This window comes from Cajanus cajan, chromosome 1 (genome assembly GCF_000230855.2).
Source record: "Cajanus cajan strain Asha chromosome 1, NIPB_CcT2T_4, whole genome shotgun sequence".
In the NCBI taxonomy this organism is placed as follows: domain Eukaryota; kingdom Viridiplantae; phylum Streptophyta; class Magnoliopsida; order Fabales; family Fabaceae; genus Cajanus; species Cajanus cajan.
This window is the reverse complement of record NC_138517.1, coordinates 85,587,945-85,612,745: the sequence shown is the minus strand read 5'-3', so window position 1 is coordinate 85,612,745 and position 24,801 is coordinate 85,587,945. Positions and strand designations below refer to the sequence as shown.

Sequence of the window (24,801 nt, the reverse complement as noted above, 5' to 3'; positions counted from 1 at the left end):
CCTGTCTTTGAATACCATTTATTGGAATTTGTCATATCAAATACATCTTGCTTAAAAGTGTGACCAAATCTTTCATGCCAAACATTACTCTTATCAATTTTAGCAATAAAATCATGATCTTCAATCAAATCAAATTTCAAATAAAAACCGTTTTTGGTCATCTCAATCTTTGCAATCTCTAAACCATGTTCATCCATGATAAAACAATAATTCTCTTTAAAAGAGACTCCATAACCATTCCTTAGCATTTGTGGAACACTAAGAACATTTTGATCCAATTTTGGAATGTAGAGAACATCTTTAACAATTATCATACCTTTCTTGGTTGCAATAGAAATTGTACTTTTTCCATTGGCTTGTACAATTTCACCATTTCCCATCTTGACTTTTGGCTTAATTGATTTGTCAATGGAGGTAAAAAATGATAAATATTTAGTCATGTGACTAGTGCAACCACTGTCAATGAGCCAAGTATTCAATTCATGTGAATTGAATTCTTGAGATGCCATAAATAAATACTCATCTTCATCATCATTTTTTTCTTCAACCACATTTGTCTGTTTTTCTAGTTGTTGTTCAGGCTGATTCTTCTTTAATCTGCAATACTTTTCACTATGACCATTTTTATTGCAAAAATTACAGTGAAAAAGTGGTTTATTTTTAAACCAACAATCTTCTTTAGAATGGTTGGTTCTTTGACAATGAAAACAAGGCAAAAAATTTCCTTTTCTCGGAGAACCTTCATCTTTTCCTTTGTTCTTATTGAAAGTTCGTGACTTTCCAAAATTCCTTCCATTGTGCTTTGCTCGAAAGGCACCTTCAACAGCTTCATCACTTCTAATGGAGACTCTTTGCTCTTGTGCGTGAAGTTTGCTGGTCAATTCAGTAATTGTGAGAGTTTGCAAATCACAAGACTCTTCAATTGCAGAAATCTTGGCTTCAAATCTTTCAGGCACCGAAACCATGATTTTCTCGACAACCTTTTGATCTATAAATGATGTTTCACCAAGAAGTCGCATTTGGTTCACAACATCTATTAATCTGCCAGAATAATCTTTGACAGATTCATTATCCTTCATCTTCATCAATTCAAATTCTCTCTTCAATGTGAAAAGTTTAACAGATTTGACTCTGCTACTGCCTTCAAATTCATCTTGAATCTTGTCCCACACCTGTTTAGGTGTTTCCAAATCCATGATTTTAGTAAAAATATGATCTGCAAGTCCTGCATGTAGACAAGTGATGGCTTTATCTTTCTTCAGCTTCTCCTCCTCATAAGCTTTGATTTGTGCAATGGTTGGATTTTCTCTCAATGGTGGTGGATCAGCTTCAGAAATTACAACATTCCATAAGCCTTGAGATCTTAAAACAAATTTCATCTTAACGGCCCAAATACGATAATTTTCACTATTAAACATTGGAATTGCAGGTGAATTGGTGGAAGTAGACATCATTGCACCAAAAATTGTTTAAACAATAAATCACTCAATTTTGTGTTTGCACTCAACCTCAATGTGTTTAGCGCTCAATAAACTTTTCCTCACAGCCCGTAAGAAGCAAGCTCTTGATACCACTTGTTGGAATTCAAGAAGAATTAGAAGGCTTAAACTCATATATTTTATTCATACTTGTAACCTTTTAAATACATAATTGAAAGTTGATACAAATTCTGCTCATAAACATAAAATTAAATGACAAATATAAATACTCATAAAAGTGTAACAGCACCTATAATTCCTATAATTAAAAAATCATAACCGTAGGAATTCTAATAATGCTCCATTAATATGAAATAAACTCAAATATTAGATGCTGATTCAGATTCTCAACAGTATCAACCTCATCTCCCATATCCTTGTCGACTAGGTTGAAAATGCTGAATTGCAGATGCAGGGCAGGGATGTCAATCAGCCTCCGAAGCACAATCTTCCAGTATGATGTTACTCTCATTTTCAAGTCAAAAGCTTGCGGAAGTAAAGTTGGGTACTGCCTCAGATGAATAACCTTAACTTCCCCAAAACCTTCAAGAACTACAGGATAATACATGCGATTAACTTTGTCCACGAACCGATGCTGGTTGGCCATTAACTTATTATACTCACATGTGTATTCAGGATTGCAAGTATAATCAGTTATCTTCTCCATTTGCACAACCTGCATCACATATTTCATAGAATTCTCCTTAATCTTAGCAATACGGCTCTTCACTGCTCATCGAGCACATGTCTGAAGTTGGTGGTAGTGATCTGAGTGACGCATCAGAACATCAACCACCACTTCCTCAAGATAGTTCCACACCATGTCAGTGAACACAATTGGCATGCTTGAAATTGCTTTCACTTTATTCTGTAAGAGAGTAAGAAAAGCAGTGCGTGGCATGAAGTTTGGGGGTCCAATCCACTTAGCTTCTTCTAGCACCTCTATTTCTTCCATCAAAAAGTACACTCACCAACATCACTCAGGACCCTTGTGAAGATCATTTGTGTACTGATTCAGCATATCAACAAGGCGTGCAGTGCAATGCATGTGGTTGTCATCATCAAATTCTCCTCTCAGAAGACTCTTCCTGAGTGACTCCTTTGCCAAGTCAATGATATGCATGAATGTAGACATGGCATCAGCCACAGAAGTAAGGTTCTTGGGCAATTTGTCCAGCTCAGAAAGATGAGAACCGAGCCTATCATTGATCTTCTTAACAATCTCTGACAGTATTTTGGAAATGCTAGCCACTTGAAGTTGAACCAGCTTCTGTGCCAAAACTGAAACCCCCACAATGGACTTGTCCTGAATACTTTTGCTTCTTCTGCACGTGCATCTTCATAGGACTCGTCCCCAATGCACTAAAACCTTTACTAAGTTCATTTTTTTTTCATCTTCTGAAATAATTTTGAATCTATCAAAATACTTCTTTCATTATAATATAGTTTACATCTTTTTCAAAAAATTTGTAAATATTCTATAGCATTAATATCAATCTTTTTTCTTTCCATTATTTCATACATGACATAACTAATATAAATGTAAGAATCTACTGGCAAGATGTCCAAATAATCATACCTATTTGAATATTCTTTAAATATAGTTCCTTCTTAGTTCTTACTCATTGTGGGTTTTGTTAGTTGACCAGAGTAAAATGTAAAGTAACTAATAACAAGGTCATAATTTTATTAATAAGTGAAATGAGTACAAAATGGATTCATTCTATAAAAAAAATTCCATAACTCTCCTACGGAGACCGGCACACTTTTTTCTTTAGGGGAGATTTTTCAAATGAGAATTTTCTAATAAAAAACTCTACCTTATCTGAGCATAAGAGGGCTTGTTTATATAGTCCTAAAGAATTTAGGTTTTTTTTACATAAATATTCTTACATTTCGTAAGTACTTGCATCAAATTCAGTAATTTTACTTGGTTGCGTAAGTGGTTATATCATTTCTTTATTATTGTTTTGTCCGAAAAATCTTTCTTGTTCTCCATTATTGCTTTCTTCTGGGACTTATTTAGCTATCCATTTTTCACATTCATGATTTATTTTTGGCCTTATTATTTAACATAGTTTATTTAGTATAATTGGCCTACTATTCATAACTAGTCCTTCCAATGCATAGAAAGGAAATTCCATTAAAAGAACCATGTCTTTTCTTTAACTATTTTTCCACTTGTCTTGCTTAAAGTAAAACATTGGATCTTTTTTAAAATGCTAGCTTTGACGAAATAACCATTTTCTATATTCTTACATTGGAAAAAAAAAATACTTGCAAGTTTATTTATGAGTATCAAAGTAATTTGATCTTTTTCATATTCTACACCTGCCAATTCATCTATCAAAGAAAAATTATTGTTGTTTACTCCAATGTAGATTAAATGCTTTGTTGGTTGATTTGTGATGAAGTCTAGATAGGCTTAAAAGAATTTAAGGAAAAGTAGTTCTTTCTCTTGCAACATCTCTTTTGAACCTTTGTACTACTTTGAAATCATATGGAAATAAACTTCTTTTTTTTTATTAAGATTTTTACTTTAGTAAAGACTTTAAATAGAACATATTAAATGCCAACATTTGAGGTTCTCCTAGAATAACTATTGTCTCGATAATGAATTGAATATAATAATAATAATAATAATAATAATAATAATAATAATAATAATAATTTATTAAGAATGAAAATTAATTTGTCAAAAATGTTGAATATATATATATATATTCATTATATAAGTTCAAATCAACATGTAGGATCTTTTTATGATTATTTGTCAATTTGAAATAATCAAATGAAATATCAAATAATTTTTAAATTTTTAAAAAATTGTAAACTTAATATATCCATTAAAAACTTTTAATTTAACGATTTGATTATTGAAATTTGATATAGAATATGAGTTATTGAGTGAAGCAAAACTCTACGAAGATTCAAATTAATGTATAATAGGCTTTTAAGAATATACATCCATTTGATAATTTTTAAATTTTGTAAAAATTTTCATATTTGATCTATTCATTAAGAACTTTTAGTTCAATGAATTAATTGTTGAAATTCAATATAAAGTATTAGTTATTGAGTTGAGTAACTCTACCAAAACTCCTCTTGGAGGAAGTAGATTTCTTCTCTTTCTCTCTCTCTCTACGCACATACACATATGAGGACTAAGGAGGGATCAAATTACTCAAAGAGTAACTTTTGGTAAAGTTACTTCATTTAATAACTCGTGTTATATGTTAAATTTCAACGATTCAATCATTAAATTAAAAGTACTTAATGTATAGATTAAGCCTACAGAATTTTAAAAAAATTGAAAATCATATGATACTTTGTTATATAAATTCAAATCAACGTATAAAATATTTTATGATCATCCATTAATTTGAATTACTGAAATGCATTATCAAATAGTTTTCAAATTTCTAAGAATTTGTAGGCTTGATTTATACATTAAAAACTTTTAGTTTAATAATTGAATCATTGAAATTCAACATACACCATGAATTATTCTAATCCTATGTTGATAATAGTTCATTATTTAATTATATTATAATTAATTGAATAATTGTTGATATGTTGTTTTGATGTTTTAAAATCAGGATTAAAATATTCTTATAAGTTTAGTTATTTGAAGTTTTCTATGTTGAGATCAATGTTGACCAAGTTTAGAGGAATGTATATAAGATTTTCTTAGTACTTAAACTTCATAATCTCATTTCTTAATAAGAATTGTAGAAAGAGATTTTAGAGAGATAGTATCCGAAGCAAAAGAAGATTTTCTTCCTTTTAACTTCGTAGGAGATATTTGATACTTCCCCGAAGTGGAGATTTAAGTTGCGGCGTGGTGGTTCGAAGCTTAGGAGTTGAGAATCCGGAGTTGCTTTTATGCTACCAATATTGTCATTACCACCACCGTTGAAGCTGTCACATGGCAACGACAACAATGATGATGACAATAACAACGATGAAGACATTGATGATAGTATCATTATTATCACGATTATTGTTGTTGTTACCACCACTATAATAGTTTTGGAGACAATATTTACAATAATAATGATGACAATATTAATAGTTGTGAAAGAGATAATAATAATAATAATAATAATTTTTTAAGAAAGTGTCAATAATTGAGTTTTAATCTTATTCATTAATTATTTTTATCTATAATTTAAAGATTGTGATTTAATCCTCTCACCTCTCATATTAGATCATTCTCTCGTTGAATATGTTTCTGTTTACGGTGGAATTAGTTTTATTGATTCTTTTTATTCGAACTAGCACAAGAAGTGTTTCAATTTAGGTATTTGACGCTTTTTTATGAAATGAAATGCAGAACGAGAGATGGAGTAGAAAGTTTCAATGATTGATTGTTTCCAAGTATTCGTCAATGATTAACAGGTAATAATATTCATGCACGTAAATACTCAGATAAACAGAATGAACAATAGATATATTAGCAATACAAATCATGGTTCACTTCGCATAAAGTTACAAATGAAATGCTGAAGCATAATTACACAACTAAACTACGTGATTAACAAAAGGAAACTACACTAATCCTAATTCTAAAAAGAGAAAAGAAAAGTGGCTGAGAAGTGATCATACCCAGAAACAATTCCTTGCACGAAAGCTATATGAGCAGGCGATGAGTGCTTGAGAGTTCAAGTATGAGTTTTCCGACCTCCGTAAATCACTATGCCTTGCATATTTATAGAGCTAATTCGAGGTTTTTTGTTATCTTTTCGATTCACTTTTCAATAACCGCTCTGGTTTAACTACTCAACCATTTAGGAAACCTCTAGTAACAATACGATTTTGGTACGTGTTGACCTTTATCTTTCTTTCGAGTAGTTTCATTGTTGGGCCCGATAGTCCACCTATTACTCCACCATAGTATGATATTGTCCGCTTTGGGCTAGGCCCGCACGGTTTTGCTTTTGGGCTTCTTCCCAAAAGGCCTCATACTATATGGAATGGTGGACACCCTTATAAACTAGCCAATGTTCTTTCATTTTACAGATGTGGGACTTGGGATGAATCCCAACAAACCTCCCCTCAGACTCGTGACCTCCTCCCCTCAAGCGATAATCTGTCCTGCATCAAACCCAGTCGAACCGTTGGCTCTGATACCACTTGTTGGGCCCGATAGTCCACCTGTTGCTCCACCATAGTATGATATTGTCCGCTTTGGGCTAGGCCCGCACGGTTTTATTTTTGGGCTCCTTCCCAAAAGGCCTCATACTATATGGAATGGTGGACACCCTTATAAACTAGCCAATGTTCCTTCATTTTACAGATGTGGGACTTGGGAGGAATCCCAACATTCATAAATATAGCTTTCGAATTATATGATTTCCGAGTAGCCCTAACAGTTTCATATATATATATATATATGTTTTGATTTAATAACTTAATACAATTTTTTTAAGAAAAGACTCGTTTATATTACAAGAAACTTTTAGAAAATAAAGTAATACATGTATATGCATTAAAGGATAAATTGTACATTAATAATTTTATGTTAAAAATGTAATGTTTAGATGAAGAACCAGGAGAATTTAAACTTTTACCAGCCTCATTATTTTTAAAATTTAAATACTTGAGTTTTGAATTAATTTTTTTTCTTCTTTATCATCATTGCTGTTTAAAACGAGTTTTTTAAACAAATAATATTTTTTTTAAAAATATTTACCCAAATAGTAACTGTGCAAATTTATTTACCAAATTAACACAATTTACTGTTCATATTTTTTTTATTTTTTTTTTCTCGTTTTGAGTTTAGGTCATATGTGAATTTTGTACCTAGAATGACCTGTTCTACAACCAGAATGACCCGTTCTGCATGCATTCTCGTGTGTTATTTTTGCATCTGAAACGATCCATTCTTAAACTAGAACAAGTCGTTCTAGAGTTGAGTTTTATCTCATAACCTCAATGTTGGAACGGCCCGTTTCAAACTAGGAATTTTAGGCCTTTTTAGTAGTTTAGAATAAGTCGTTCTGGTTTTGGAACGGCCCGTTCTGGCCACTTCTATGCACTACGTCTTTTTTATCAATGTAATATAAATTTTAATGTTTAGAATTTTTACTTTAATGCACTATGTCACTTATAAACTATTATAATTATACATCATTTGGACATGTCTTTCTAGTGTGATGTTCAAACCAACATTGAAGATCATCTTCTTATTGGTCTCCCAACAGAAAATGTCTTTGATCCTTTTAGCGAGGATGAAGACGAAATCCTCTCTGAACATCAAGATGATGATGAAGAAGAAACCCTCCCAGTTCCAAATAATCCACCAAGTTGCAAAGGTATACGAAAGACAGTTTAGAAAGCTCCGACATGAAGATTATTGGCCTACTTACACCGGTCCAACTTTGTGGCCAAATCCAGAACTCAAGAGAACTTTCAAGGATTGGCCAAAGTCCAACAGGATTAGAATAGAGATGGACATTAGAGAACAACATAATCGTGTAAAAAATTGTTCCTATTGCCACACCTCTAGTCATATTAGGAAGACATGTCCAAATATTAGTCATGGATTTAGTTCCCGCCACCATTGATCTTTATTGTTATAATGAGTTTTAATAAATTTATTTAGTTGTATTTATAATGTTAACATTCAATAAATTTAATTACTTGATGGTAGTCTCTGAGATTACGTTGTGTTTGTGTTGAAAGGGTAGATTGTGTTCGCTGCAATGCTAAGTTTGAAGCTAGATTTAAAGGAGACACCTTTGAAGTATGAAGCTATAATGTCTTAAACTTGAAAACACGAGATGATAATAATGGGACATTGTCTTAATAGATTCGAAACTCGTACGAGTCAAACTGTGACTAATAATGAAAAGCCTAGATAACCTGCACATCACACTAGGAAGACATGTCTAAATAATGTATAGTTATAATAGTTTATAAGCGACATAATGCATTAAAAGTAAAAATCCTAAACATTAAAATTCATATTACATTGATAAAAAGACATAGTGCATAGAAGTGGCTAGAACGGCCCGTTCCAAAACCAGAACGGCCTGCTCCAAACGACTAAAAAAGCCTAAAATCCCTAGTTTGGAACGGACCGTTCCAACATTGAGATTATGAGATAAAACTCAACTCTAGAACGGTCCGTTCTGATTTAAGAACAGGTCGTTCTAGATGCAAAAAATAACACACGAGAGTGCATCCAGAACATGTTGTTCGCGTTACAGAACGACTCATTCTAGATGCAAAATTCATAAATGACCTAAACCCAAAATAAAAAAATAAAAAAAAAATAATATGAACAGTAGACTATGCTAGTTTGGTAAATAAATTTGCACGGTTGCTATTTGAGTAATTTTTTTTAAAAAAAAATATTATGTGTAAAAATCTCGAATAAGATTGGGAAATAATAGGCTAAATACCTATTTTGGTCCCTTATAATCTTTTTCTGTTTCAATGTAGTCCCGCTTTTATTTTTTGTCTCAATTTGGTCTTAAACTAATTAATTGATTTCAATTTGGTCCCTAATAAATTAATTGGTTTCAATGTGGGACTTCCGTCCAAATTTCTTTAACGGAGTTAATTATTGACCACGTGGATGCCACCTAGATGCATAAGTGGATGCCACGTGGATGAATTTGTTTTTGTAAACACCTGGAACCAGAACGGGCCGTTCTGGATGCGCTTTTGGTGTGTTAATTTTGCATCAGAAACAGGCCATTCCAAATGCAAAATTTACACACCAAGAGTGCACCAGAACGGTCCGTTCTGAAACCAGAACGGGCCGTTCTGAAATCAGAACGGCCCGTTCTAAAACTGAATAGAATATTATTTATTAATTTTATTAAAAATAATAATAATTTTGAAAAATATTTTTTTATGGTAAAATTTTTAAAATTACTTATTTTTATAAAATATAATTGTCTTATAAATAGAGTAATAACTTTTTCTTTTTCTCTTTCTATCTGAAGAAATATTTAAGTGTCACTTTATAATTTTTTGTAACTTATTTAAAATTAGAGGAATAAAATAATAAAAATTAATAGGATAAACATAATAAAATTATTAATTTATTTTCTTTTAGTGTCTTCTAAATTTTTACATTTATTTAAAATAAAAATATTTTATATGTTAATTTGAATTAATTTAACGAAGTATTATATGATTTTTAATTTTTTAAAATTTTTTATAAATTTGATCTATACATAAAAATTACTTTAATTTAACAATTAAATTCTTAAAAATTTGATATAGAACATTAATTATTAAATAGAATAAATCTATCAAGACTTACTATTGAAGTAAGTAAATTTTTTTTTCATTAAAAATGAAAATAATTTTACCACAAAATAAAAAACAATTAAACAATAAAATAAAATATAAAAATTTGGTAGTGTCAATTTGGTAGTAAGTGGTTCATCCTTTAGTGATACATTGCATTGTCCTTAATAATACATTGTATAGTCTAACTGTTTAGCAATTGAAGTTATCAATTTCCATTGACAATATTACCAAATTCAGTGTTTGAAATGCTTTGTACCTTGGATCTTTTTCCTTCCATGATTCACAACTGTGAACTATAATCATTGATCGTTTATGTTTAGCAGTCTGGAACTAGAACGGCCCGTTCTGAAACCAGAACGGGCCGTTCTAGTTGCACTTTTAGTGTGTTAATTTTGCACCTGAAACGGGCCGTTCCGGATGTAAAATTTACACACCAAAAGTGCAACCAGAACGGCCCGTTCTGGTTCCTGAACGGGCCGTTCTGGTTCCAGGTATTTTCAAAAAATTGGCATCCACATGGCATCTATGTGGCATCCACCTATGCATCCACGTGGCACCCACTTATGCAACAGTTAACTCCGTTAAAGAAATTTGGACAAGAGTTCCACATTGAAACTAATTAATTTATTAGGGACTAAATTGAAACCAATTAATTAGTTTGGGACCAAATTGAGACTAAAAATAAAAGTGGAACTACATTAAAAAAAATTATAAGGAACCAAAATAAATATTTAACCAAATAATATAATTATGCGGACTTGTAGGAGGAGTGGTTAAGCTTAAACAAGTAGCAGTGGGAAGCGTCCCGACTACTTCTTAGCTAAGAAGTCAATATTGTTTGGGTCTACCATCATTATTTGCAATTGCGCATCAGACGGCTTTCTTATTTTATAAAAATTAAATGTGATTTGAGTAAAAGAAAGAGAGAGTAAAACAAGGGAAGCTTATAGAGATTAGTGAAAATGGTTGATTGAGTAACGAAGGTCCACCTAGGATGAATCTCTTGAACGTAACGACGACAGAAACAGTATCTCCTTTACTTTTGTGTACAGACTACAGAGCAACTAGGAAACGCCACGTTCCTTTGCAACACCATCCAAGTCATCTCGAAGAATATCAACAAGCGCAGAGGGTGGGTCTGTGAAGCGTTTGGCACCCCATTCCAAACACTGAGACTGAGAGTGTCCCAAGCGAGCCAAACGATCCGCCGCACGATTGGATTCTCTGAACACGTGCGAGAATTCCACCAACCAATCTTTCCGAACAAGGCCATTGATCTCCGCAACCAACGCAAAAGTTGGCTCTTTAGCCCCTGGGCGATTCCTAACAGCACCAAGTGCATTACCAGAATCAATATCCACCTTCACCTTCTTAAATCCAAGATCCCACGCCAGCTTCAGCCCGTGGACAACCCCCCACAACTCCGCTAACGTAACCGATGTGGGACCTAAGTTAACACTAAATCCACCCAGAAAACATCCTGAGGAATCCCGAACTAGACCCCCACAGGCACCCTTGCTACAACCAATTCGATGATCCTCGTACACCGACCCATCCGTGTTCAGACAAACCCACCCATTAGGTGGACATCTCCACGTGCACCATATAGGAACCTTCACCTCAGAAGTTGAGGCATTGGAATAACAATTTGGATCATCTCGCAGATACCTTCCCAACTCTTGCTTCTTGTACTCAAATTCCTCTACCTCCGCCAATTGGTTTCTCTCTAGCCACTCTATGGTTTCCTCCACTGCCTCCTCAATCTTCTTCGCTCTCTGCCTCATCTCATAAGCGTAATTCTCAAGCGAGTTCTTTGCCTTCACTTTCCTCTTTCCCACCTCATCCTCTGCCTTGTACTTCTTCGAATCCCTCACCATTCTTCTCATCTCTTCATGCTTCACCCCTCCCTGCTTCTTGTTCATCGTCATCTTCTTTCTCAACCCTGTTGTTTTATCCACTTCGCTCACCTCCACAATACCGTCAACATCTACATCGAAGCTAACGTTGATCTGTGGGACTCCCTTTGGGGATGGAGCGAACCCCGAGAGGACAAACTGCCCGACAAAAACGTTATCTTTTGTCTTAACTTGTTCTCCCGCGAACACTTTCACCGTAACGGTTTTCTGATTGTCGTAGAAGGTAGTACAAACTGTTTCCTTCTTCGTGGGGATCGTGGTGTTCTTTGGGATCAACACTGACATGGCACCCCCACCCGATTCAACTCCAAGACTAATCGGCATCACATCCAGCAACAACAATTCCTCCACTTTCTTCTCTCCTTCACAGCTCAAAATCGCTGCTTGAACTGCAGCACCATACGCCACGGCCTCATCGGGGTTGACGCTTTTGCAAAGCTCTTTCACGTTACCATTCACACTGAACATGTCCTTCAAAAGTTGTTGTACCTTAGGAATTCTAGTAGATCCACCCACGAGAACAATCTCATGAACTTGGATCTTATCAATCCTTGCCTCAACGAGGCACTTTTCTACTATTTCCATACACTTGGCGAACAAATCCTTGTTCAATTCTTCGAAAAAGGCCCTTGTAACAGTGGCATATAGATCAAGCCCTTCGTATAAACAATCAAGCTCAATCGCGGTCTGCGAAGTCGAAGACAAATTCCTCTTAGCTCTCTCGCACGCTGACCTCAACCTTCCAAGAGCTTTGGCGTTCTCACTGATATCCTTCTTGTGCTTCTCTCTAAACACATTCACAAGATGGTTCACCAATTTGTTATCAAAGTCAACACCACCCAAATGGGTGTCTCCCACAATGGCCTTAACCTTAAACATGCCTTCATCAATTGTCACCAAGGAAACATCGAAAGTGCCACCACCGAGGTCAAACACGAGCACGTTCTGTTCACCTTCTCTCCACCCTTTCTTGTCCAAACCATAAGCAATAGCAGCTGCGGTTGGCTCGTTGATGATCCTCAACACATTCAAACCCGCGATTTTTCCAGCATCCTTCGTGGCTTGTCTCTGCGCGTTGCCGAAGTAAGCAGGGACAGTGATAACTGCATCTTTCACCATGTTACCCAAATAGGTTTCAGCAACCTCCTTCATCTTAAACAGCACCATGGAAGATATCTCTTCAGCTGCAAGGTGTTTCTCTTCGCCTTTGTAGGTGACTGCAATCATGGGTTTGTCTCTGTTGGCAGGGACAACCTTAAAAGGCCACAGCTTCATGTCTTGCTGAACGGATTGGTCGGAGAATCTGCGACCAATCAAACGTTTGGCGTCGAAGACGGTGTTGTGTGGATTCATGGATCGCTGGTTCATGGCGGCGTCACCCAATAATCTTTGGGTTTCGGTGAAAGCAACGTAAGAAGGGGTTATGCGGTTACCTTGGTCGTTGGGAAGGACCTCGACGTGGTTGTGTTGCCACACTGCCACGCAGCTGTAAGTTGTGCCCAAGTCAATGCCAATAGCCTTTGCTTTTTTGGCTGCCATTGCAGAACTTGGTAAATGAGAGAGAAGAGAGGAGAGTCAGTGATTCACCCGCAAGAGAACAACAAAACAAAGGGGATCTTTGTTCTGGAAGAGTATATGTGATTAAAGAGTGATGAGGTGCTCTGTCTATGTATTGACAGAAAAGAATGTGATTATGATATGAGAACTGGGAACCTGCTAAGAAAGCAAAGCGAAGAAAATTGGTTGAAAGTTGGGAAAGAGAGAGACGCTTGTAGAAAAAGGGAATGCCTATAAAATATCTGGTTATCTAACAAAAAAAAACTCATTCTTTCGTGCGAAACTTTTTTTTTTTTTTTTAATCTTTGTGTGAAACTCTGAACTATAGAAAGTTAAAGACCATTACAATAAGAACATAATATGTTTATTTATTTGATGCATATCAGATAATAAATTGAAAAATATTATCGTGTTATTTTGTTTGTATTTGATAATTTTGAAAAGAAAATGGTGAATAATTAAAATTTAATTTATGTATCTCAGTTTAATCTTATTAAACTGATTTCGGATTTAACTTTAATATGTTGAGTAGAACCCCAACTAGTTCATATTTCCTTGAGGATAAAATTTCAAATAGTTTCATCTTCAACGTTAAAGAATAATCCTTGTATCATATTTCTCAAAATCTCGAGATCACATTAATCATCAAGTTATCAAAAATAAATATCTTCACACAACTACTGTAATATATATCCAAAAATTATGCATTATTATTTTTAAGCTTAAAAATAACATCAAACACCTATTTACGAGACAACAAATATTATTTTAATACCAATTTAACTGAATCTAAATTTTTCTCTAATATGAGCATCATATTGATTCTAACCCTAATCTCATTATTTACCTAAATTTCTCTCTAACTTTAACATCAAAATGCCAGTTAGATTAAATGATTTTATACTTATTATATATATATATATATATATATATATATATATATATATATATATATATATATATTTGGTGTTTTAGATATACGCGAGAAAAGAATATTAGAATTTAATTAATAAATGATATTTTCAACTCGTGTTGTAATACCGTAAGTTTTCATTAATTATTGTGTTGTATCAATAATTACGTGTTATGGTATTTTGAGGTATGTTGTTGAGAAACTTTAGGAGTTAAGGAGCTTAAGAGGAATCTTTAAGTGTTTTAGATGGTTTTTTGGCCACAGTTCTAGTTGACCATGGGAGGGAGATATTTAAGGTTTATTTTGAAATTTGAGCTTCATAAATTCATTTCTCAAATAACTTAGAGAGGGAGAGTAGTGAGGGAAGCTCTAAAGTTTTAAAAGTTTTTATTCTTATTCTCAACTTCCCGAAAGTCATAAAGGATCGTTGTTGGGCGTGATTTGAAGCTTGTAGTTGAGAATCAAGGTCGTGTTGTTATGCAAAACTTCCTAAAGGTCAGATCTTATTTTTCTTCCTTTTACTTGTTTCTTCTTGACCTTGAAGTAAGGGAGGATAGAACTTGGATCTTTGATAAATTAATGAGTTGTATGTGCCTTGAATTCGTTGAATGCATGATTGTATGGATGATTTTAAGGTAGGGATTATATTGTTGTTTGTTGAACTTGGGTGTTTTGAGTTCATGCAGGTGAATTTAGGTGATTGGTCCTAGTTGTCATTGCATGTTGCTATTTTGGTGTAGAATGAGTTATGTATGATGCATATGTATGATATATTGCATTGTATGTTTGAGATTTTTTGGATTTTAGGTGGTTTAAGCCAAATTCGTGAGTCTACAATTGCAGAATTCATCATCGCATCGGACACACCTTCATGATGTTAGGCATGGCCTAAATTAGGGGGTTTCTATCTTGCTCATGCAAGCGTAGGATTAGTGACACTAGGAATGAAGAGAAGTAAAAGTCTCTAACTTGGTCACTCTAAATGTGATTTGAATAGCATTGAGTGTGAGGTGAGAAAATTGACTCTACCCAAATTGGTGTTAAGTGTCAAAGAAGTGATGTTGGGTGTGAGGAAAGAGACTCGTCTATGCTTGAAATGGGGTTGGGCATAGGTTTTTGCCACGCTAGGCATGAAGGCCAAGGGTTTCCCTACCTCTTCCACACTAAGCGCAAGTTGTGTGGTGTCAAATGCGATTTACTTTGAAAATTCATATTGTTTGATTGATGCTATGATTAACATGAATTAGTGAGGTGAATCTATTGCATGTTGTGCAATGATAAGTGATTATTGGTTATATATATATATATATATATATATATATATATATATATATATATTGATTTAAGATAATATATGTATATACGATAATATTGTTAAATTGTTGAAATGTGATGCCAAGAATGCTTTAAACATTTAAGCATTATATGTTGCATGATTATTGACTTGCTGAGGTGTTGATGCTAAGAATGTTGTAGGTATTTAAACATGTTGATTGATTTAGGATTAGAGGAGAGAGTATTTTTGAAAGTAAGATATCCCACAGTGTGGATATTAGTATGGTGCTTTATGAGCCCAATTATTGAAAAACCATCCTTGAGTAAGCATTATCTCTTGGAGTGGATTGTTGAGTCTCTTTTAAATCATTAGTTAATGTTGGAGTTAGGTATAAAGTAAAGGGTTAAAACCCTTAATTGATTACTAGAGAGGTGCGTCATATCGCAAGGATAGTTAGTAGACTAATTTTATAGGTGACTTGGTTTATGCATGCCAAGGTTGTACTATGCCCATACCCAAACTATGTTACATATACCTGACGGTGATATTGGATTTTCCTAGTTTAAGTAGAGACATTCAAGACATCATATTGTAGGACTTAGTATCCCAATCGACTATTAATCTAGCAGGTATAAAAAGATTGGTTGATTTGGTAGGGTCAAACCACTTTGACTATTCATCTTAGTATAGGAGATCTTTGTAGGTGGGCTTTTTGGCCCAACTTAATAAAAATAAATAAATAAATGAAATTTTTAAAAAATACAATTTACCACTTTTAGTAATTTTTGCCATGTGGCAATGTAGTCAAATGGCGCAGAGGGACAATTGTATTGTAAAACTGAAAAAAAAATTAAAGGATGGCACATGGGAGAGGCTAAACGACCATTGTGGTGCAGTTTTACAAATTATATACCAAAATGGGGTTGTTTTGAAACATATTACACCTTTGGGGCTGTTTTCTTGGGTGTCGCTATGGGCCATAGCGACACCTATGACACGTGACAATTTTTTTTTTGTCTAGGGTGGGCTGGAATGAGCCACATCAGTGTCGCTATAGGCTGGACCAACACAGTTGATGGACTAACAAAAATGATGTAGCCCATAGCGACACCCTCTAAGAAAAAAAAAAGAAAAAAACGAAAATAATAAAAATGTAAAATAAAAATAATAAACTGAGTTATTTATTATATATTTATAAAAATAAAATTAAGTTTTTTAAAAATGTAATTTTAAAATAAATTTTTATGTAATTTTTAAGAGAGACGCTATAGCGCCTTACATTTTTCAGTATTTATATATAATTTGTTTAATATAATATAATTAAATTTTAAAATAAACTGAGCCACAAAAACGTAATTAAACGTAATATATTTTTTTTTCCTTTAAAAAACGTAATTAAACGAAAAATGCGTTATTAAAAAAAATGAAAAAAATAAAATAAAAGCAGTGTCGCTATGGACACTACTAGTTGTTTTTATATATTTTTTTTCTCTTTTTGAATTTGTTTATTTTATATATTTTTTCTTTTAAATATTTATATTACGAATTAAATAAGTATTTAAATATTTAATAATTTCTTTATATGTTAATTAAAAAATATTAAACGAAAAATGCGTAATTAAAAAAAATGAAAAAAAAAATTAAAAGCAGTGTCGCTATGGACACTGCCAGTTGTTTTTATATTTTTTTTTTCTTTTTTTGAATTTGTTTATTTTATATATTTTTTTCTTTTAAATATTTATATTACGAATTAAATATGTATTTAAATATTTAATAATTTCTTTATATGTTAATTAAAAAATATTAAACGAAAAATGCGTAATTAAAAAAAATGAAAAAAAAATAGGAAAATTATTTGAACTAAGCTTTGAATTTTGAATAGACACGATCTTCATTTTAAATGCATATATTGTAATAAACCTGATTCATGTGGGTCACTATAAAATTCAGGGAATCTAGTGGATGCATATTCATATGATATTTGGAGTTGTTGTGGGTGAACATAATTTATTTCATATCGTTCTCTTCCATTTGTGTTATTTCAGGGGAAACAAATCGTAGTTTAAAATAGGCGCTATGGCCCATAGCGCCTTAGTGGCGCTATGGAGCGCTCCTTTTTCTTTTGTTATTTACAAATAATATTTCTGTTTTTTTCTAAAATATTTTTTTAAGTCATTTCTTTTTTTCGATTTTACCTGAAATTTTTTATAATTTATTTATTAAATTTTATATTTATAAAATACTATTATAATTTATTTGAAGAACGACGCTATGGGCCATAGCGCCCAGGTGGTGCTATGGGCCCCCCACTTGTTTTTTTTTTCAATTATTATTTTATAGTTTAATTATTATTTTTTAACAAAATTTATTTTTTATTTTTCTTATATTACGTTATTTTTATTCATTTTTTCTTCACATAATTTTTTATATTTTTAAATTTATATTAATATATTTTTTATATTATTTATATAAATGTGGTGTTATAGGCTATAACGACTTCAGTTTTAGCTGGATTGAGTCACTATAGGTTATAGCGACTTCTTTTGAGACTCCATGCAGCTACAACGACTCTACTAATATGGCGTTCATGGCTTAGAATCGGACCCAAAATTGTCACGTGTCACTGGTGGCGCTATGGGCCATAGCGACACCGTAGAAAACAACCCCAAAGGTGTAATATGTTTCAAAACAACCCCATTTTGGTAAATAGTTTGTAAAAATGCTCTAAAATGGTCGTTTAGCCCATGGGAGACCATGCTCCATCCGTTTTCTGAATTATTTGGATTAGTTAAATAATATAATAATAATTTTGATAAATATAATGTATATTATTTGAGTGATGGGTAATTTAATTTTTTTTAATAAAATTGTATCTATTTTTATAGGATTTGAATTGTTTATAAAAAAATTTAACTGTTAGAATTTAATGGATAGAATAATTGTTAAAAAATAAATTTAAATATTTTAAAAATTATTTGTTTTATTAAAATAAATTTAATTAAGGTTAGGTTGTGGAGTTGTGGAAGCCATGCTCTTGGTAGTGTCGCTTATTGCTATTTTGTATATATTTTGTAGAGTTATTTGATCAATAATCTAAATTTATATATTATAAATGCTTATATATATATATATATGTTTGCATAATTTTTTTTATAAATATTTGTGTTTGTATGTATATATTATTATTGTGTTTTTTAAGAACTGATTTTATATTAATCCGAGATAGTTATAATTTATTTTATGATGTTAGTAGTTGATTTTGTTAAGTGTAGTAAGTATTGTCTTTCTAATTATATTGATGATATGCATTAAAGTGTTTCCAAATTTTTATAAATTCCCTAAAAAAATATTGTCTAATTTATAATTTTCTTCTAAAATAATAAAGGTCTTAGTATTTTTTTTCTTTACGTACTTGAGCCAAATATTGTGCGAGTTCTGGCACAAATTAAAACTTTGTCATGATAATGATAAAAGTCTGAGCTACAACTACAAGTCTTGCACTAGCAGTACGGAAAAGCGGGGTTAGATTCCTTTTCCTGTTAGGTTGCTTCGTCGCTAAGGAGTCAATATTCATTGATTGCATTCTCAGCCAATTCACTTATTCACCTTTGTTTATTTCTCCCACGCTTTTTGGACGTGGTTTTTTTTTTTTTTTTTTTTTAATATATTGCTGAAAAGTTTGGTTATATTTCGAGTAAATGTTTAAATTAATTTTTAAAATTCAGTTATGTTTTTATTTGAGACTATATGTATCAATAATCTTATACAAATTTGTAATAAAATCATTACAAGCAGAGAACAAAGTCTTTCGTAAAAATATTTAACATAAAATCAATTGAAATAATTTTGTGAAGAAGTAACAATTCTTTAATTCTTTCGCATACTCGGTGATAATTATGTGTTTGGTTAATTCGTTATTTGATTCAATAACCTTTTAATTATAAATTCAATCAGTTAAACTAATTCAACCATCATATAAGTTTCACTGTTTCAATTTTGGATTCAATGCCTCACAAAAATAAAATTTGAATTCAATTTTTGAAAATGAGAGTAGCAGTAGACATTAAGTTGGATTTTTTTAAAAATTTGGCATTGGCCGTAAAAAAATAATTTAGGCATTGATTTAATTTTTGTTTTGTTAAATTACAATTTTAGTTAATATTATATATGTAATGTTGTTTCTTCGATTTTAGTCTTTTAATTTTATAAAATCTACAAATTTAGTCTCATTTGTGAAAATATTTATCCATTGATCGCAAACATTATAGTAACATTTGTGATTTTTTTTATCGTATGATAAATCACAAAAGAATATAGTGAAAACTAAAGCGTATATAAGTGATCTCACTCATCAGCTAACAACAAGTGGTGAAGTTCAAAAAGGGGAACATCCAATTCTTTCAACGTGGTGTCATAGTTTGAGCTTAATTTAGCCGAGACATTTGCTCAACTATTACCCTCCTCGAGGGTATGCTTAAAGGTAATACTTTAAGGTTTCCCTAAATAACTCCTAATACAATCAATAGTGGTTGCATATCGATGAAAATGATTTTGTTCATAAACTCGTACTTTCAAAAAATCTAACGAGGGCAATGAGAGGTTGTTCGAGGTGATTTTGTTCTACGAAAGTAAATTTTGAAATTGGACCGTCCCGGCCGTAGGCCGAGTACCTTCTCGGAAAGGGCGAGTCACACTTCAAGCCTTTTCGCCTTCTCGGCTCAAGGCTGGAGGACAAGTGGACCGTCCCGGCCATAGGCCGAGTATCTTCTCGTTGAACGAGAACCGCAGAGCACCCTAAACCGAGTAACTTCTCGGAAGCTAAGGGCTACAGGGCGTGTTGGGACAAATGCAGGCCCATCTACCGCCAAGCCGAAAGACAATCTCGCCTAGCACCACATAAGAGTCTCATCCACCCTTAATGAGACCTACTCGGCCGTTATCCGAGAAGGGTCAACCAACGACCAGGCCCCACCCTCGCCCGCCAGTTACCTTCCAGATCGAAACGGCCATGAAGATCCCGATAATCGCGGGGCCCACGAAACCCATAACACAAAAGTATAAAACCCAAAACCTTAGAGCTAGGACGACAGATTACACTTTTTGAATGCTTTGGCTTTGAGGCGACCTAGGCAGAAAACCCTAGCGCACCCCGTGGTCGGAACATTTTGGCGCCCACCGTGGGGTTACGGTGAAACTCTTCCCACGCCCCAAGTCATATAGAAAGGCCTACACTTTATCATGGCAAGAGGCGGCAACAACAACAACTCACAACCCCCTACCATGGAGGAGATGATGGCTATGATCAATGGTCTACGGGAGGATAATGCACGATCCAGGGAGAGAGAGGAGGCCATTCAGCGCGAAAACGAGGAGATCAGGAGGCGAGCGGATGAGTTACAAACCAGGATAGAAGCCAACTCTAGAACGTTGGAGGAGGATGTCATGCAGGAAGTTCCGAGGGATTTTCGGCCTTTCTTGGAAGCCATAGAGGCCGAGGCCATCCCTAGGGATCATCGGATACCGCAGGTCGAACCTTTCGACGGATCACAGGATCCCAGTCAACACTTAACCGATTTCCGAGCTTAGATGCTGATTTGCGGAGGGAGCATGGAAGTCCGTTGTAAACTGTTAATGGGTACGCTCAAAAAGGCGGCACTTGATTGGTTTAGCGGCCTCCCCGACCGATCCATCACCGACTTTGACGTCTTTAGTCGGCTGTTTATGGCTCAATTTGCTGCTAATAAGAAGAAGCCACCGATAACGTCGGATTTGTTTGACCTTAAGCAGCAAAGGGAGGAGTCATTGAAGGACTTTCTACAGAGATTCAACGAGGTGGCTCTAAGGGTAGCATCGTTGGATGAGAGAATGGCGGTCATCGCCTTCTAGAAGGGTTTGCGGTCTGAGCCTTCGACATTGCGCTCGAAAGAGCTAACTGTCAAACAATGTCGGAGGTAAGGGCTTTCGCCTTAAGTCACATTAAGACGGAAGAAAATCAGATCATTAAGAGGACAGCGGAGAACCGAGAAGCAGCAGGTAGCAATAAGGAGAGTAACAAACATCTCCGACCACGGTCGGATTGGAGTAAGCGACGCGACCAGTATAACTCGAAGGAGAGCAATTATCGACAGGCTGATAGCACTAGTCGGTCAAGGGGCGAGTGGCCGTGTAGCAAGGAGGAGGATAAGTATACGCCACTCAATGTTTCCAGGCGTCACATCCTTCATGACGTCAACAGTGCATCATTATTTGAGTTCCCGGAGGCGACAGACCGCCAGTTGGGACCTCACAAAATCGATTGGTGTGATTTTCATCGGACTCATGGACACAAGACGGAAAATTGTTTCGTTCTCGGGAGGCAGATCGAGCGCCTTATCAAGGAAGGTCGATTGAAAGAATTTATTGCGGGAAAACAGGGAGAGAGCTCGTCCGACAGGCGACGCAGGCAGGAAGGAGAAGAAACCAGGAGAAGGAGGCACGAAGGGAGGTCTTCACCGAGAGACCCCCCGCAACAATCTGCTGAGGCACATCAACAGGCTATCCATGGAGATTTCAACACCATAGCAGGGGGATTTGCAGGAGGGGGGCCGACTTCGGCGTCCCGGAAGAGATACTCTCGGTCAGTGCTATCGGTTGCTGAGAGGACGAGACCTACTCGGCCTGATATCACGTTCTCGGATGCCGATTTCAAAGGCGTGTCACCCCACGAGGATGACCCGATAGTCGTCTCGGCAGTAGTCATGGGTTATAATGTGAAGCGTGTACTGGTGGACCAGGGTAGCTCGGCGGATATACTTTTTTGGGAAGCTTTTGTTGGTATGAAAATTCCGACGGATCGCCTTATGCCATATGCAGGTACTTTAGTCGGTTTTGCAGGCGACCAGGTAACAACTAGAGGATATGCCGATTTGGAGACAACTTTCGGCCATGGAGAGAACTTGAAGACTGTCACTGTCCGATACCTGGTGGTGAACGCCCAATCATCCTATAGCATATTAGTTGGCCGACCGACACTAAACAAGTTGGGAGCGGTCGTCTCCACACCTCACCTAAAGCTGAAGTACCCCTTACCCAACGGAAAGGTGAGTGTCGTCTGTGTTGATCAAGACGTGGCGAGGAAATGTTATGAAGACAGCTAGCCTGAGGGCGAGACGACACCTATATGTGACACAGGTGGATCGGGGCATTCAGTCAATCGAGTTAGATCCGAGAATAAGTCACTTCGATACCCGACCAGCCCCAGCCGAAGACGTAAAGGAGGTTACCTTGACCGAGGGGAAATCTGTCAAGATTGGTGTATCGCTGAGCAAAGAAGATGAGGAAGGTCTGGTGGAGGTGCTGAAGAACAACATATCAGCTTTTGCGTGGAGCGTCGGGGACATGCCAGGCATTGATCCCGATTTCTTATGTCATCATCTTATGGTCGACCCCAAGGTGAAGCCCGTGATCCAGAAAAGGCGAAAGTTTGGAGAAGACAAGAGGAAGGCTATAGTAGACGAGACCAAGAAACTGATGGCAGCCGGTCACATTCGGGAAATCCAATACCCGATCTGGCTGGCGAACGTAGTAATGGTACGAAAGAGTAATGGAACTTGGAGGATGTGCACAGACTTTACCGATCTGAATAAGGCTTGCCCGAAAGACTCATATCCACTGCCCAACATAGATTCCCTGGTCGACAATGCCTCAGGCTATGGATTGTTAAGCTTTATGGACGCTTACTCGGGTTACAACCAAATTAGAATGCATCCTATGGATGAGGACAAAACGGCCTTCATTGCCGATCAAGCTATTTGCTGTTACAGGGTCATGCCTTTCGGTTTGAAGAACGCAGGAGCAACGTACCAGAGGCTCATGGACAGGATCCTGGCAAAGCAGCTTGGAAGAAACATTGAGGCATACGTGGATGACATGGTGATCAAATCGGACAGCTTGCCTCGGCATTACGCCGACTTACAAGAGACGTTCGACACATTGGCACACTACCGACTCAAATTGAACCCGGCGAAGTGCTCTTTCGGCGTCCAAGCAGGGAAATTTCTTGGTTTCCTGTTAACTCATCGGGGCATTGAAGCAAACCCGGATAAGTGCTCTGCCATAATCAACATGAGAAGTCCCGCGACGGTAAAGGAGGTCCAGCAATTGACGGGGAGGATGGCCTCCCTCTCTCGGTTTCTTTCAAAGGCAGCGGACAAGTCACTCCCCTTGTTCCAATGCTTAAGAAAGAACGACAAGTTTACGTGGACAGAAGAATGTGAGATGGTGTTCGGCGAACTCAAGCAAGCTCTCACCTCACCCCTGATACTTTCTAAACCCCAAGCCGACGTCCCACTGTTGATGTACATGTCGGCGTCAGATAGCGCCATCAGCACGGTGTTGGTACAGGAAAGAGGTAACTCCCAACTGCCTGTTTATTTTGTTAGCAGGGTGTTACAAGGGGCAGAGGTTCGTTATCAGAAGATTGAGAAATTGGCCCTTGCGATACTTGTTACCGCGCGGAAGCTGAGACATTACTTCCAGAGTTATGAGGTGATAGTGCGAACAGATCATCCGATTAGGCAGGTGTTGCAGAAGCCCGACCTAGCAGGAAGAATGATGAAGTGGTCGGTGGAACTTTCAGAGTACTCCATCAAGTACGAACCGAGAGGAGCAATTAAAGCCCAAACGTTAGCAGACTTCGTGATGGAATTATCGTCCCCGGCGAAGGAGGGCGTAATAGAAGAGACAGAGTGGATCTTATCTGTTGATGGCGCCTCGAACCTTGGAGGAAGTGGAGCGGGAATTGTCTTGGAAGGGCCGGGAGGAATCTTGTTGGAACAATCGTTGCGATTCGAGTTCCGAGCAAGCAATAACCAGGGCGAGTACGAAGCCTTGTTGGCCGGCATGACATTGGCAAAGGAGATGGGGGCGACAAGCATATCAGCACGAAGTGACTCCCAACTGGTCACAGGGCAGGTAGCCAGCACTTTCTAGGCGAAGGACCCTCAGTTGGCAAAGTACCTAGAAAAGGTTAAAGCCTTATCGGAAAATTTCTGAGACTTCACACTTAATCATGTGCCGCGAGAGCAGAATTCAAGGGCCGACTTGCTCTCTAAACTTGCAAGCACAAAGAAGCCGGGAGCCACTCGGTCAGTAATTCAAGAGACGTTAGCACAACCAAGTATCAACGAGGCGCGAGGGAATGTCCAATTCATCCAAGAAGAGCTTAATTCGTGGATGGAACCGTACATCACATATCTAACTCGGGGAGAGCTACCGGAAGACAAGAGGGAGGCGTCATTGGTCCGAAGAGAGTCGGCCAGGTTCGTAGTCGTCAACGAACGACTATACCGAAGGGGTTTCAGCTCTCCTCTCCTGAGGTGCTTGACCATGCCACAAGCGAAGAGAGTGATG

The 24,801-nt window shown here is 35.9% G+C and overlaps 1 protein-coding gene and 1 pseudogene across 1 annotated transcript; both read right to left on the bottom strand.

Moving 5' to 3' along the window:
* Positions 1 to 1,031: 1,031 nt before the first annotated feature.
* Positions 1,032 to 5,467, bottom strand: LOC109787850 (dynamin-related protein 4C pseudogene; annotated as a pseudogene).
* A 5,135-nt stretch (positions 5,468 to 10,602) lies between these two features.
* Positions 10,603 to 13,521, bottom strand: LOC109787854 (heat shock 70 kDa protein). The gene has a single exon (XM_020346430.3). It carries the CDS (start codon positions 13,202 to 13,204, stop codon positions 10,814 to 10,816), a length of 2,391 nt encoding a protein of 796 aa, XP_020202019.1. The 5' UTR covers positions 13,205 to 13,521; the 3' UTR covers positions 10,603 to 10,813.
* Between the last annotated feature and the right edge of the window lie 11,280 nt (positions 13,522 to 24,801).

Bases quoted from the DNA above. Each gene is read 5' to 3' on its own strand.
- LOC109787854 (XM_020346430.3), bottom strand. From the start codon at position 13,204: ATGGCAGCCAAAAAAGCAAAGGCTATTGGCATTGACTTGGGCACAACT.